The sequence below is a fragment of the Labeo rohita genome, chromosome 22 (genome assembly GCF_022985175.1).
Source record: "Labeo rohita strain BAU-BD-2019 chromosome 22, IGBB_LRoh.1.0, whole genome shotgun sequence".
Taxonomy (NCBI): domain Eukaryota; kingdom Metazoa; phylum Chordata; class Actinopteri; order Cypriniformes; family Cyprinidae; genus Labeo; species Labeo rohita.
Window position 1 is genome coordinate 35,853,379 of NC_066890.1, and position 14,720 is coordinate 35,868,098.

Sequence of the window (14,720 nt, forward strand, 5' to 3'; positions counted from 1 at the left end):
GCACAGTGACAGACCTACAGTACAAAGTCTTGGCAGTCTCTGGAGATTCGCCATGGGGCCCCACACAGGTAGATGTTTGCTTTGCCTGCTGTGTTGCTTTATTATGGTGACTGTGATTAAGATCGTAATCTTCAGCTTAAGAGTGTAAGCTTCCAGGTCAAACCACCAGCATCGGACAGGCTTTTTTTCTGCTATACTGATGGCAGCCAACTGTAGCATCTAGTCCATTGTAAAAGGGGAGCCTGAGGCTATGAACGAGAAATAGAGTAGCCTCCACAAAAGGACCGCTCATGCAGCAGGCAATATTCAGAGACCATGGGCCCCTGTCTGAACTCATTTGTCCAGACGATCTTGCCTTTCCACATGTAGGGCACCATGCTGGTTTTCTGTAGCTGGTTAGCGCTGCTTGCTAAGACATATTTGGTGAATAACTCATCCCTTGTGCAACCTTTGCAAAGAAAAAGAGAAATGAGGAAGGTACAGTTAGAAATAGTATTGAAATTGGAATGGCGAGTTTGAGAAGTGAATCTTCAATGAAAGGGCAAGGTGAGAAAGAAAGAGCACTACATTCTAGGCTTTGAGTGTCTGAGTTCAGGGTCATTGCTCTCAGCTGAAAGGAGAATAGAGCTTAAATGCCTAGTCAGGCGTGAGCAGCCATGACCTACAATCCAGCATCAACATTACCTCATGCATACTAACACTACACTTTCATATACCATAACTATAGGAGCTTTGTGATACAGCCAAGAATTTACTTATCATCTGCAAATGTGAACAATGAGTGAATTATGAGTGGGTAAAATAGCATCCATTGACGAGTTATGCCAAGCGATGTCATTTTACCCAATGAATCTTTAGGGCCCGAGCACTGGAGGTGTGAGAACCCTTTGGAATTGCTCAGGTTCTTCTTCTGCAAAATTTTTGAGGGCCTAAACATGCTCGAAAACTCCTTAAACTTTACATACACACCAAAAGTGGTGAAAATTTACATCTGATATGGGTTTCAGAGGTAGGTGTGGCAAAATTGCTTGATAGCGCCACTTGTAAAATTTCAACGAAGTGCCTATCGAGCTGTTTCACATACATGAAACTCGGTAGACACATGTAACACACCAATACCTACAAAAAAGTCCCCCTGGTACAAAGTCCGAAACCCAACAGGAAATCTTTTATTATGAATTTTTTTTAGGCAAGTTCTGTGCCGTTTTGCCACGTTCAGGCATATTTAAATGAACTCCTCCTAGAGATTTACACAGATCAACACCAAATTTGGTCAGTGTAATCTAAAGCCCTTTGTGACGTTAATTGTCTTGGGTTTTTGTTAAAGGGGATGTCCATGGCGGCCTGACAAAGTTTGAAGTTTCACCATGAAAAAGGAAGTTGTTATAATTCAGACACGTTTGATAAGAGTCCTGTCCTGATTCACTTATAGCCGTAGCACCACCTGCTGGCAACAGGAAGTGACATGTTTTGCGCTCTAACAAACTCCTCATAGAGATTTAATGACATAAACATTGTATTTGGTCAGTCTAATCTAAAGGCCTTTGCAATGTTAAATTGCAAAGATCTTCAGTTTTCATTAAAGGGCGTGACCGTGGCAGTCTGACAAAGTTCGATATTCCGCCATGGAGAAGGTGTTATAACAGCCATACAACGTCCAATGCACCCCAAACTTCACACATTTATCTAAAGGCCAATATTCTGTTATAATCATAGCACCACTTGCTGGCAACAGGAAATTACTTGTTTTACACTGACTTAAACATGCAATATTCAATCTGCACCAAACTTCATATGTTTGATAAAAGTGCTGGCCTGAAGACATCTTCATGCCAATACCCAGTTATAGTCATAGCACCACCACTTGGTAGCAGGCAGTTTGGCAAACATAAATGACTTTGACATATTTCTCCTATATTTACCATTTTAAATGCATATTGCCCATCGTTCCCTGGTTTCTTAAAGAGATCGAGACTGACTACAAAGGCCCTTTCAACACTGCTTGCAGCTTTAATTAAGATTTGTTTTAGTTAGGTGGAGGTTTGGTCTTTGATTATTTTGATGAATTTACCTCAAAAACTGCATGGAATCAGCTTTTGTTACGATTATGATCCTGGTGAATGTATCTTGTGAAGACCTTAAATGACCCCCACAAACACAACATCTGCTGTCCAGCTGCAGCTAACCTGCTTAAATAAGCCACCGCTGTGCTAGTTTTGTAAGCACCATAAGTGAGCCCTGTAATTTGGGTCAATAGCAGAAAAGTTGTTCTTCTCTAATGCTATTCATTAGCATTAGAGTAGAACAACTTTTTTGCTATTGGTCATAATTGCTTGCTGTGGTTTTTATCATTTTTATTCTGTATGTACACTTGACTTTCAAAAGGGATAGTTCACCCAAAAATTTAAATTTTGTCATTAATTACTCACCCTCATGTCGTTCCAAACCCGTAACACCTTTGTTCACTTTTAGCTGTTTAGCTAAATACTACTGTTTTTTTGTTTGTTTGTTTCCAGATGGAGACGGGCTTTATACTCAACTCCGCTAGTGTGGCCTACACAGGAAGCTGTTTGGTTCCCAATGGCAATGCAGTGGCCACACCTGGCAACAGTCCCCACCCCCTTCCTGAGCCACTCCCACCTCCTCCAGACCCTCAGACCACTGGTTTCTACCTCTGAGTACACAGATCCGTCCAGAAAAGATGCCATCAATCACGAAAAGACTGTCATGTAAAATATAAAAAAGACAAAAAAATTGCCATTTTGATTTTTTTTTTAGGTTTGTTTAGCCACTTAAATAAATTAATTTTAATTTAAATTTAAATGAGCCAGACTGACCTCTGGAATATCGAACTGAATACTCCACCCAAGATAATGTGATAGCATTATATTATTAATTCAATTATGAGTTGATTATGTATCAATTATGTTTGGATTATTTCTCTCAGTGTATTTAAAAGGATAGTTCACCCAAAAATGAAAATTAACCCATGAATTACTCACCCTCAAGCCATCCTAGGTGTATATGACTTTCTTCTTTCAGATGAATACAATTGGAATTATTTTTAATAAAATAATAATAATAATCCTGGCTCTTCCAAACTTTATAATGGCAGTGAATGGCTGTTGAGATTTTGAAGTCCAATAAAGTTCATCCATCCATCATAAAAAGTGTTCCACACAATTTTTTTCTTGCACAAACGCATTGATTCACTTCAGAAGGCCTTGATTAACCCCCCGGAGCTATGTGGAGCACTTTTTATGATGGATGTATGCACTTTATTGGACTTCAAAATCTCAACAGCCATTCATTGCCTTTATAAAGCTTGAAAGAGCCAGCACATTCTTTAATATAACTCCAGTTGTATTCATCTAGAAGAAGAAAGTCATATACATCTAGGATAGCTTGAGGGTGAGTACATCATGGGGTAATTTTCATTTTGGGGAACTATCGCTTTAATCACTGTCGCTTTGTGAAACACAGGGAAATTCCTCCAGTTGGCAGATGCAGTTGATCACTGTTTGAGATCTGTAACAGGTGCGTGTTGGGATACATTTGTGCGTAAGTATGTGTGTAAGCATTAATTGGGCCTCATTCAAAATTGTTTGTAAAACTGTTTGCAATGCAGCGTCTGTAAATCACGTAGGAGTGTATGCAGTGTAAAGCTCTAGCAAAACTGATTGTTCTGAAACGCAGATGTTTATTTATGGAAAAAAGCAAGGGTGTTACCTTACATTTACTGACAGTTTAAAGACAAAATATGTGCGATTTCAATAATAAAGCAGTTTAGCAGTACGATAAAGAATGAGACTCCTCTGTAGATGTCACTTGTAGATCTGAACCCTTCTTGCTATTCCATTTGTGAGATTAGATTTCAGAAAGATGATTCTAGATCAGATCAACTTACCTTTTAGATACAGGTGTTCATGTGTAGTAAATCCAGAACCAACCCAGTCTCGTGACGAACGCATAGTAATTTGAGTTAACCAGGTAAGTCAAGTAAATGCATGTCAATTAGCGTAAACATTGGCATATGACTTGTTTTGATTTATCTCAATTGGAGTATAAATCATACATTTTGTAGGCGCCAACCAGTACAATTTACTATGATATTTAACATGGTTAACTCAAATTATTATGCGTTTGAAATAAGACCATGTTGTCCAGAACTTAAAACCAGGTTTGTTTTGTCCATGAAAGAGATTCTGGAAGCTTACATTGTTGAATGTGTTGAGTATATTGTAAAGCAGTTTAAAAAGAATATTTCATCAAGGTGCTGCAAGGTGTTTAATGTTATAGTATTATGAAGTCACAGAGAATATGAATTTTCAGGCCAGCCTCTTTGTTTTTACGTTTCTTTTTAAAATACATATATATATACTTTATTTGCAGACATTTCCTATAAGAGGTACCACTGGCTCGACTATGGATTCGAATTTCTTTAACACGTATATGAGAAAACAATAAGACAATCATTTACAAAATGTTTAAAGAGTTTGTAAATAGTCAAAAAAAAAAAAAATATTTCATATTGTTGTAAGCACTATTTTAAAGAGCACTGCAACCTAAAGAGGTTTTACTTTTTTTTCGGCACAAGATGTAGGCTTCTAGAGAGATGTTTTTTGGAGTAAATATTGTATAATTTTTATCAGGTTGTGTGTTCTGTTTGTATATTTTAAGAAGAAGTTTTACACTTTAAATAAAGAACATGGTGCCATACTGGTAAATTTACTTTCCAGAATTTAAGTGTTTTACTATTTGCTTAGAAATTGTCATCCATGTCAATGGTTTGCCATGTTTTTGTTTTTTTAACAAATCGTATTTGATTAAAAAAAAAATCACGTTTGGATTAATTTTAATATTCTAACACACTGAAAGTAGCAGAGACGATAGGTACATATGCAGTTCTGTCTTTTTGTCATTTGACTGCTTGTTGAAATGTTCAATTTGGTCCTTTAATTAAAGAATTTGTGCAATCACAGCGGCCTTGTGTTTTTAAGTTCTTCTGAATCTTGTCAAATGACATTTGAAAACATTTCTTGGTTCCAATTTTTTTTTTTTTTTTACGTTTTTAGGAGCTTTCACATCGCGTAGTTCTAGGAACTAGCCAGGATTGTGGTTCCTAGAGAACCAGTTTTCCTGGTTGCATTGGCACCGGCAGCAAGAACTCGACGTAGGCAGACAGCGACGTCTTTATTCGCGGCATTTACAAACGTCAACAACTGTTGAACGGAGAACGTCGTGGTCGTGATGTAAACGCACAATTTACACGACTGAAACAGCGTGAAAGTCTTACTAAATCTCCTATGACAGCTCGAGGCTCAGAAAAGAACAACGCTGCAAACAATAGGTAAATGCACTGTTTTCCATGTTCGTGGAGTAAATATGTTTACATGGCTTTGTAAAAATGTCGGGTAGCCAGTGCTTCGTATCCGTTTGGCCAATCAGCGTACATGTTTTTTGTTCTGTAAGAATGGGTGCGGCCATTTGTAAATTTTATGGGTCACGCTTCAGGTCTCATTCCTGTACAAAACTCGTTTTGGTGCTTGATATTGCCAATTGGTGTGTCTTCCCGTGTTATTTTAATGAATTATCTTAATTATGAATATAGTGTGTAGTGCAAACAGTTTACTGCTTCTTGGTATAGAGTGTTTTCAGGACGCCTCATCAAATGGCTATATTGGTGGCACTGAATGTAAACAATGCCGCTGATCCGAACTAAACTCGCACATTTTTCTGATTATTGCTGCTGAAAATGGTAAATTATTGTCATGTTTTAGGCTGTACTAATCAGTCGTCCCAGGAAAAACATTTGGAGTACTATAGACTGCCAAAAGTTATAACAAATCAAAGAAAAGACTGCAAAAAATTGAGGAACAAAAGGCGTTTGTTGTTGCCCAAACTGAACCAGGATTTCCAGGGCAAGAATCTGGACAATATTCATGTTTGTTCAATTAATTTATGGTCAGGTAGGTGAAATATTAGGCTAAGATCTTACTGCTTGGACATATCTTTACCTTCTGCTTACTAAGTCCTTCTCTATATGAGTTAGCAGCTTCAACACATGTTTTCTGTGGTTTAGACAGCATAAATTAGCAGAACAACATATTTGGTAGTACTTTAAATGTGCAATCCATGGTGTTGTTTACATCCAAATATCGCCTAAATGGCCACGCATCCAGGTAACTAACCAAATCGGGACGTAAGTGCAAACCCTCTTTAGCAGATAATGTACAGGAAGTCTCACTCATAGGCTTACTTCTGCGCTGAAGAGAAAGGTGGATAGAAATGTTTTAGACCCAGAACTAATCTAATTTTGTTTTTCCAAACAGAGTTTGCAGAACAAAATACATTCCTAGATCCTGCAGTGCAAATACGTCAAAAAGCAAGTACTTCCGGCAGTAGTTCTACAAACTATAAAAAGGTTCCTCCGGTGCTAAACCCCCTGATGACAATTTAAAATTCTTTCTTCCCATGATTCAAATATCTATTTGTTTTCTGCTAAAACCAATGAGTTTTATACCTAGATGAGGTTCTACCAACTTGGGCAAACTGGTCCAAGTTTCCCACTGCAACAGGAAGCTGGGGCAGGACATATTTCATTGGTGTGTCCTACAGTGCAGTCAGTGCAACACATAATTTTAAGGCATCGTAGGCTTTCAAAAGGTAACATTCTATGATGTGTCTTTTGCTTTTATGATTGTTAAAGTATTGAACTGTTAGCTTAGCAACATCCTAACGTTAAAACCTGCAGTTTACTGCATGTCCAGTATTCATTTACTTTTTTAGGACTATTTGTGTGATGTTTGTCATCTACATAGAGCTCTAAATCACTCACAGGGGTGCGTTTCCTGAAAGCAACTAGTTCCATTATTACAAATAGAGTTCAATGGAACTTACGACCGTAGTTAGCTAACAGTGCTTTAGGAAAACACATCTCTGGGTAGTTGACTTGACTAGATTTTGAAACAAAACTACGTTCTGTGACATTTTAGATTCCATTTCAACATAGATTAGCAGGATTAGCTAATTATTCTCCCCCTTCATTTTTGTAAAATTGTGCTATGGTTATCGATTACAATTCCGCACTGAAAATCAAATTCCTATTAAAGTTCAAACTTTACAGGTCACAGTTACCTGGGGAGACTCGGCTTGGTGTAAATGCGGCTGTCTCACGCGAATGAAGCTCACCAGTTTTCAAACATTCCCTCTCAGCGCTTTTATCCTCACATCAGTATTGATTGTGCCACGGACTGAACGAACGGCTCCTTTTCACACCTAGCATGGTGTGAAAAACAGGCTGGCTGAAAGCAAACAAACATGTAGGGGTGGGCCAGATCGCCACAGGAGACTGAACAAACTACCACCTGAAGAAGTCAGCAAGTGTCAAAGGAAACAGTTGGTATCATTCTAGTCAAGTTTAGACTGATTATTCAACAACATTTCAGTCTGTTCTTCATACAATGCTGTTATGCGTAGCAATATGCAAAAAAAAAAAAAAAAAACTGTAGCAGCAGCTCTAAATAATACAAATCTCTCTCTGTGTATCGTGTGTGATTTCTGCACACTTGTGACGTGATCAGTTGCTCGAGAGGAACACTAACTCACCTCGGTCTCCCTTTACCCTTAGCAACAGAAGCAGACAAAACAGAGATGTAGAAAGCAAAGCAGAGAGATCCCTGGAGATGGAGCCAGACAGGGACAAGAAGAGACAGAGAGGGAAGTGACCTGGAGTTAAAGAGGGATGGAAACAGGAATTGGAAATGTGTAAAGAGCAGGAACGGAAGAGTAGATGAGGAGGAGAACACAAAACAAACATAAAATATAGCTGCAAGCAGCAATTAATGGGCCAAGCACAACAGAGGCGAAATGAGAGGCTAAACTTGAAATGGAACATCAGACCAACTTCAACAATGAGTAATTAAAGCCATTTTTGGGTTATTTTAGTCTGAAAGACTGAAATTCATAAACTAGTAATATGATTTACAGATTTATCACTTTTGACCAATAGGTGGCGCATAATCAAATTGTTATGGTGTAGTCAGTGTGAGGTCACAGCGACACATAAAAAGTCTATAGTGTTTATATGCCAAAGTACAAAGTTGCTGCTTCAGTATCAGTTTGGCATTGAGCCACTGTTCGAAACAGTTTGGTCTATCAAAAAGCTTTCAATAACTTTTTGTTGGCATGGTCTGAAGATGAGTCAAATTTGGTGAAAATCAGACCAAAGGTCTGGGAGGAATTCGATAAAAAGGTTTCCAAAGAAAATCAAAATGGCAGATGGAAAGTTTGTCCAATTATGGCATAATTGGTATTGATGTTCTTGGCATGATGGAAGGAATCTGTCAAGACCAGTCTTGTGACAGTAGACAAAAATCAGCAAAAGCTATTAGCATTTTTTTAAATTTCATTAGAATTCTTGACCACAGGGTAGCACTGGTGCCAGACCTCTTGAGTACCTTCAGGAAATAGTGCCGAAGACACATACAGAGTTTTGTAGCAATATGTTAATACGTTTGTAAATACACAATTTTTTGACAATTCAAAATGGTTGTCGCCTAAAAATGTCTGACATGGGAAAACTGGGTCTCCTTTGACTTGGTATGTTGCTCCGAATCTAAATAGACATTTATTTTGATTTTTGGCCAAAGCGTTCAGAAGTTCTAAGCAAAAATATACATTTTTCATATCTCCTGACCTGCAGAGTTGACTTGAAAATTATTCCATGAGTTTAGGCTTAGCATGTTGCTAAGCCAACAACATTTAAACTCTTGAAGTTTGGCACACATAAATATTGGATATGAAGAGTTCAGATGCAAAAGCCTCTAAATCCAGGAGACGTTTTTCTTTAAAATGAGCATTTCTTTCTGGCTACTTTGTATAGTTTACTATGTAAGTGCTGGTACTTCTGATTGGTCTGAGGCTGGAATTTAGCGAGTTTGAAGTAAAAGTGTTTGATGGACGTATAATATGTGTCGAGAGTATTCACTCAGTATCATTATGTCATTTTTGACCAAGATGGCTTTTAGCTGGTTTTGCGTCTGAACTCTTCATATATTGACTGAAATATATAAAATACTTTAGTTGAATTAGACTGAATTCTTTTTTCCTGCCATGATGTTGAAAGCACATGAGTGTCATCTCAAAGTGCATAGGGAGCTCTTTTAAATATTTAGTTAGACTAGCATCCAGACGGTTTAGCATTTATTAGTAATGTCCTCGCTGTGAACAGTTGATGTTCAAAGAAGGATCATCCCAGCTAAAAAAACATGTTCTAAAAACATTTTGCTAATGTTTCTATGAAGTTATAACCCAGATGGCACACGTACATCTGCAAGATGTCTGTTAAAGATCACATGATCTGGAAAGCATTTGCTGTGTACAGATATTTGTCACATCATAGGAGACATCGGAGATGTCTATTTGATGTCTGCGTGTACATCTGGAAGATGTATTTTTTAGAGTGTTTGCACACCTGCAATATGTCTATCGGACGTTTTCAATCATATGTCAAATAGATGTCTATTAGACGTCTTTAAGATGTTTATGATTTAGAATGTATGTAAAACTGACATCTTACAGATGCATGTCAGATGTTTGTACACAGCAGATGCTTTCCAGATTAAGTGATCTTTAACAGACATCTTGCAGATGTATGTGTGCTATCTGGGTGCATTCTTCTGGGTGCAATCATAATGTGGTTATACAAATGGTAAACAATAAAAAAAATCATGGTTACTAAACTTTCTCCACAATAAAACTTGGTTAAATTTTAACATGTTTCAGAGAAACGTTGGATGAGCAATGTATAATGGGTTATTTTATGGGGTATTATATATGAATAAAATACGTCGTCAGATTTTAATTGAATGGATTATTGCCGCTTTTCTTACACACCAGCGCATTAACAAACTCACAAACATCAGTGTGTATTTAACAAATGTATTTTTTTGCTAGTAATTAATTTAAATGTCTGAAACATTATTTTTATGTGGCTGAAAACACTGAATCGTTGTGATATAGGCTAAAAGAGCGCGTGTATTTGGCTCAGCGCCAAACAAGACGCAAAAGCACGTTGGAATTTAGCAGTTAAAGTTCAAATACACCTGTGATTGTCTGCATGGACTGGTTAAAATCAACAAGTTTTGGGGGGTTGGAGTGGGTCAAATAGAATCTGAGGCGGTACAAATCAGATCGGAGCGGTACCCCTCGGTTGAAATCGCATTCAATTTAGCTTTTCGCGTTCAAAATCTTATTGCAGAGGTGAAGGGGTCGGTCCGTCAGATCATTGCAGGGGGGCTTCATGACGTCATAGAGGGGGCTAAGCCCCCCCCAAGCCCCCCCTTGACGCCGGGCCTGGTCATTCCAAACCATGCTAATCCAGCTAACAATCCATCTCTACTGGCTAACAAATGACTAGCTTTGAACCTTTTTTTAAACCAGCTACCACTTAATCCAACTGGATTTCATTAGGGTTTAAGAGTTTTTAATCTTGTTTCAAGACAAATGACATTCAGACCTTTTCCAGAAAACATTTTTCCAATAAATGTCAAAAACCCAACTATTTTCAGATGCTACAAACAGTTCTCAGATGCACGCAGTTATGCGTTCGTAAAACAATTGGTGTTTTTATTGAAATAGTTGAGAAGAAAATGGCTTTTGGATATGGTACCATGATTATACCCTTGAGCTTGGGCCTTACACTATGGTCACACCCAGGGACGTTGACAATATACTGGCGTCTATAGCAGCTATGGAGACTGAAAAGAAGGTAGCTACCAAGATAACGCTTGCTAATGTATAAATGAGGAGTTTCAATTAATGGATTTGTTCATGAATATTCAGTTGTTTAGTCCTGTTGTTTGTTCTTTCTGGCATGTACGTTTTCACAATAAAAGTCAGCTTCTTAAATTCATGGCATTAATTTTCGTGAGGGATTGTTTCCTCATGTGTTTAATTTTAAAATGAAGCGAAAGCGTAATTTCTGTGCTACATGGCTTAGGTTGCTCAGTATTCATTAAACAATACGCGGTAGATGGCGGTGTGTTCTGCTTCATCTGTCAGATCACCCGAAGACGAACTTGTCCTTTTATTTTTTTTATAGTTATCATTTAGTTCAGTTAGCGAACAGATAATACAATTAAAAACTGAACGCGGCAGCTCAATGCAGTGTGCCGAACGACATCACAGATCAGATTAATTTATCACCTGAAGACAGTGAGTCGAGCTGACTGACAAGAGAGAGGTGAGAAAGACAACAAGACCATGGAGGAGTTTTAAAAATATTTTGGATTTTGAAAAGCCTGTTGAATTCTACCATTTATGGACGTTTTGATGATAGTGGAAGTTTCATATATGTGTTTGCTGATTTTTATTTAAACTGTTTATTTTTTTTAACAGCCTATAAATTACATCAAGGTGTATGCCCTGCTTCCAAACCTTCTTATTCGTTTTGCTAATGAACGTTCTACCTTTCTTATTTATTTGGTTACACAGTGTTTACTGATTTTCAGTTTTGTTTACCTATTTAAACTTTAAGTTATTATTTTATAATAGGCAAATAACATGGTGTATTTTTATTAGTTTTGTTAATAAAATTTCGTTACGTTACGTTAATGCCACTAATTTAAAAGTGAAAGTAAAATGCGCACGACGCTTTTACAAGCTAATTAAAACCGAAGGAAAGTGAAGAAAAGAGGGAAAACTCAAACGAACTAAAACAAACAACTGCTTGACGCCGAGTTGCCGCTAATTTGAAAGTAAAAGTAAAATGTGCGCGGCGTTTTTACCGAAGGAAAGCGAGGAAAAGAAGGAAAAATGAAACCAACTAAAAACTTAAAATTGCTGGATGCTGCTGCTAATTTGAAAGTGGAAAGTAAAACACGAACTAGAGAACATATTGCTTTATTGTTTTTCATTCGATTTTTATTTTTTCCTTAAATGTTCTTTAGTTGGTCTTAAAAAGATCTTTAAAGGAGAAGTCCACTTCCAGAACAACAATTTACAAATGATTTACTCACCCCCTTGTCATCCAAGATGTTCATGTCTTTCTGTCTTCAGTCGTAAAGAAATTATGTTTTTTGAGGAAAACATTTAGGATTTTTCTTCATATAATGGACTTCACTGATGCCCAGATTTTGAACTTCCAAAATGCAGTTTAAATGCATTTTCAAAGGGCTCTAAATGATCCCAGCTGAGGAAGAAGGGTCTAGCGAAACAATCAGTCATTTTTTTCGAAAAATAAAAATTTGTATTCTTTTTAAGCACAAAAGCTTGTGTAGCACAGGCTCTGGGATGCGCGTCCACGATGCTACGAATTAGTGATGGCTCGTTCTTGAACGATTCTTTCATTTTGAACGAATCTTTAATGTTACTCGGGAAGAACGAGTCGTCTCGGGGAGTGATTCGTTCAGTCACGCATAGGCAACATCCTATTAGGTTCTGTACTGGAATTAGTTCACCTGTTTGGAGTTTTCGGGTTTTTCGAGTTGTTCGTTTATCTTATGGGGCTGTCACAGGATGAACGACCGACTCAAACCCGAAAACCTGTCAGAGAAGAGGTGAGGTGAGCTAATCATAGACCCAGGTAAACAATGAATTAATATTTTCTGTTTCTTATAGCATTATAGTTTTGTCTTGTTTGTAGTGTGATCAACGTTTGTGTAAGCAGTAGATGTGTTAGGGAAGTAACACGTAACATTTTAATTATATTTTGCTAAAATGAACGAAATGACTCGGAAAAAAGATTTGACATTTCTTCCTAGGCTGGGATTGTTTAGAGCCCTTTGAAGCTGCATTTAAACTACATTTTGGACGTTCAAAATCAGGGCGCCAATGAAGTCCATTATAGGGAGAAAAATCCTGAAATGCTTTCCTCAAAAACCATAATTTCTTCAGGACTGAAGACAGAAAGACATGAACATCTTGGATGACAAGGGGGTGAGTAAATTATTTGTCAATTGCCATTCTGGAAGTGGAGTTCTCATTTAAAAAGTCTTAAATTTACCCTCATAAAACCTGCAGAAACCCTGTAGAACCATTTTTGTTTCCCCAAAGAACCTTTCAGTAATCAGTTCCTAAAAGAACCATTTTGAAGAACATTTTAAAAATCTAAAGAACCTTTTCTGCATTTGAAAGGTTCCATGGATGTTCGAGGTTCTTCATAGAACCATTAATGCCAATAAAGAACCTTTATTTTTAAGAGTGTACCTAGTAAGTAGCAGCACCCTAGCCAAGTGTGATGTTTATATTTAAGTTTAGGACGCTAAGTATGTTAGTTTGTGAAATGTGCATGTTGTGATACACTGATATCATGATTTCTCCACAGTATTTGTTTTTTATAAGGGATGTTGTTTTTCTCTCTCGCCGTCTGGCCCCAGACTGAGGTGTCCGCTCATGTTTGGAAGTGCGGATGAGTCGAGTCATCTCCTCTCCGGGAACCCGCGGGCTGCTGTTCACTGTCCGCTTGACTCTCACGCAAGGCTGTCTGTCACGTCCCCGTGCAACACACCCCGAAAAACAGAGAAAGAAGCTAAGGTTTCGACCGTTTATTGTCATCCTGCGGTTCATTTACAGCGATGCCTTCGCTTTCCCAGGCCTGGCGTCGCTTCACGACGTGTTAACAGTGTTGCACGTCTATTTATAGCTTTGTTAGCCAATAAATTTACACACCGCAAAGCTAGCTTCCCAGACAGCGATTAAGTTTAGATCTGGACTAAACTGTGCTATTAACAGGGATTTGGAGCGTTCTAACAGTTAATTGGACTTTTCGTTCCAAATTCGAACTCCTCACAGTTTTTTCCCTCAGTTTGCGTCACTTCTATGGGCGCTAGCGTTAGCTATTTACAGTAAATGGCTGCAGTTGTTTAGTTCGGCTAGTCAGTTACAAACGGATTGACCTTTCTCTCAGATTTGAAACCATTTTGTTGTATTGTCCTTTGTGTTTTCAGTGTTTTCATGGCTAATTCACTCGAAATCCCCAAGAAAGACTGTTGTTATGCAAGACACCTTTTCTTTCTTTCTCTCTTTCTGAAATGTCGTCAGTCCGTCAATTGTTATTAGTTCAACTACACCTCTCCGACCTCTCTTTTCTTTCCAGCTCGATCGATTGTTTCGGTTTACTGTAAGAGTTTGCTGATGAAAGGAGTGGACGGCGGTATTGTAATCCAACACAGGCCTCTGAAAGTAGGTGACTGAGCACCATTGTGTGCTGATGTTTGATTCTGGCCTAACATCTTTTGTACCCTTCAAAACGGGTTATTGGAAAGTTATTGTATTTCTAACGTCATAGAAACAACGGTGTCATGGCAACATTCTTGCCCATAATTCTATTCTCATGAAGCTAATACATTTAGGTTGTGTTGGAATTTTCCGTAATTATGAATGGACAACTTAGAAATAGTTTTGATAGTAATGTTCACTACACCACATGGATACAATTTCATTTGTGTTGCTGATGAGAGCAAAACAAAATAAGTCACCTTTAAATTTAAAAGAATTACTGGCTAGGAAACATCAGCTTTAATAAAATAATGTATATATCAAACAGAATTACATAAAGGTAACCAAATAACTACCTTTACTTGGTGAAGCCTTGTTTTTTTTATGTTATATGATTTACATTATTTTAATTGCATTTAATGGGTACTGTCAAGAAGGTTAATATCTGTAAGAAATGACTTGGAAATAATTTAATCATTATTAACGAATAAATAAATAAA

The 14,720-nt window shown here is 37.6% G+C and overlaps 1 protein-coding gene across 1 annotated transcript in view; it reads left to right on the forward strand.

The window, feature by feature from the left end:
- The window catches only part of ahr1b (aryl hydrocarbon receptor 1b), a 51,038-nt gene extending 46,062 nt beyond the window's left edge, over positions 1 to 4,976 (forward strand). The window contains exon 11 of the mRNA XM_051095055.1: positions 2,517 to 4,976. Within this exon, the coding sequence (XP_050951012.1) occupies positions 2,517 to 2,678 (162 nt within the window). The 3' untranslated portion in view covers positions 2,679 to 4,976. The remainder of the gene's footprint in view (positions 1 to 2,516) is intronic.
- The last annotated feature ends 9,744 nt before the right edge of the window (positions 4,977 to 14,720 follow it).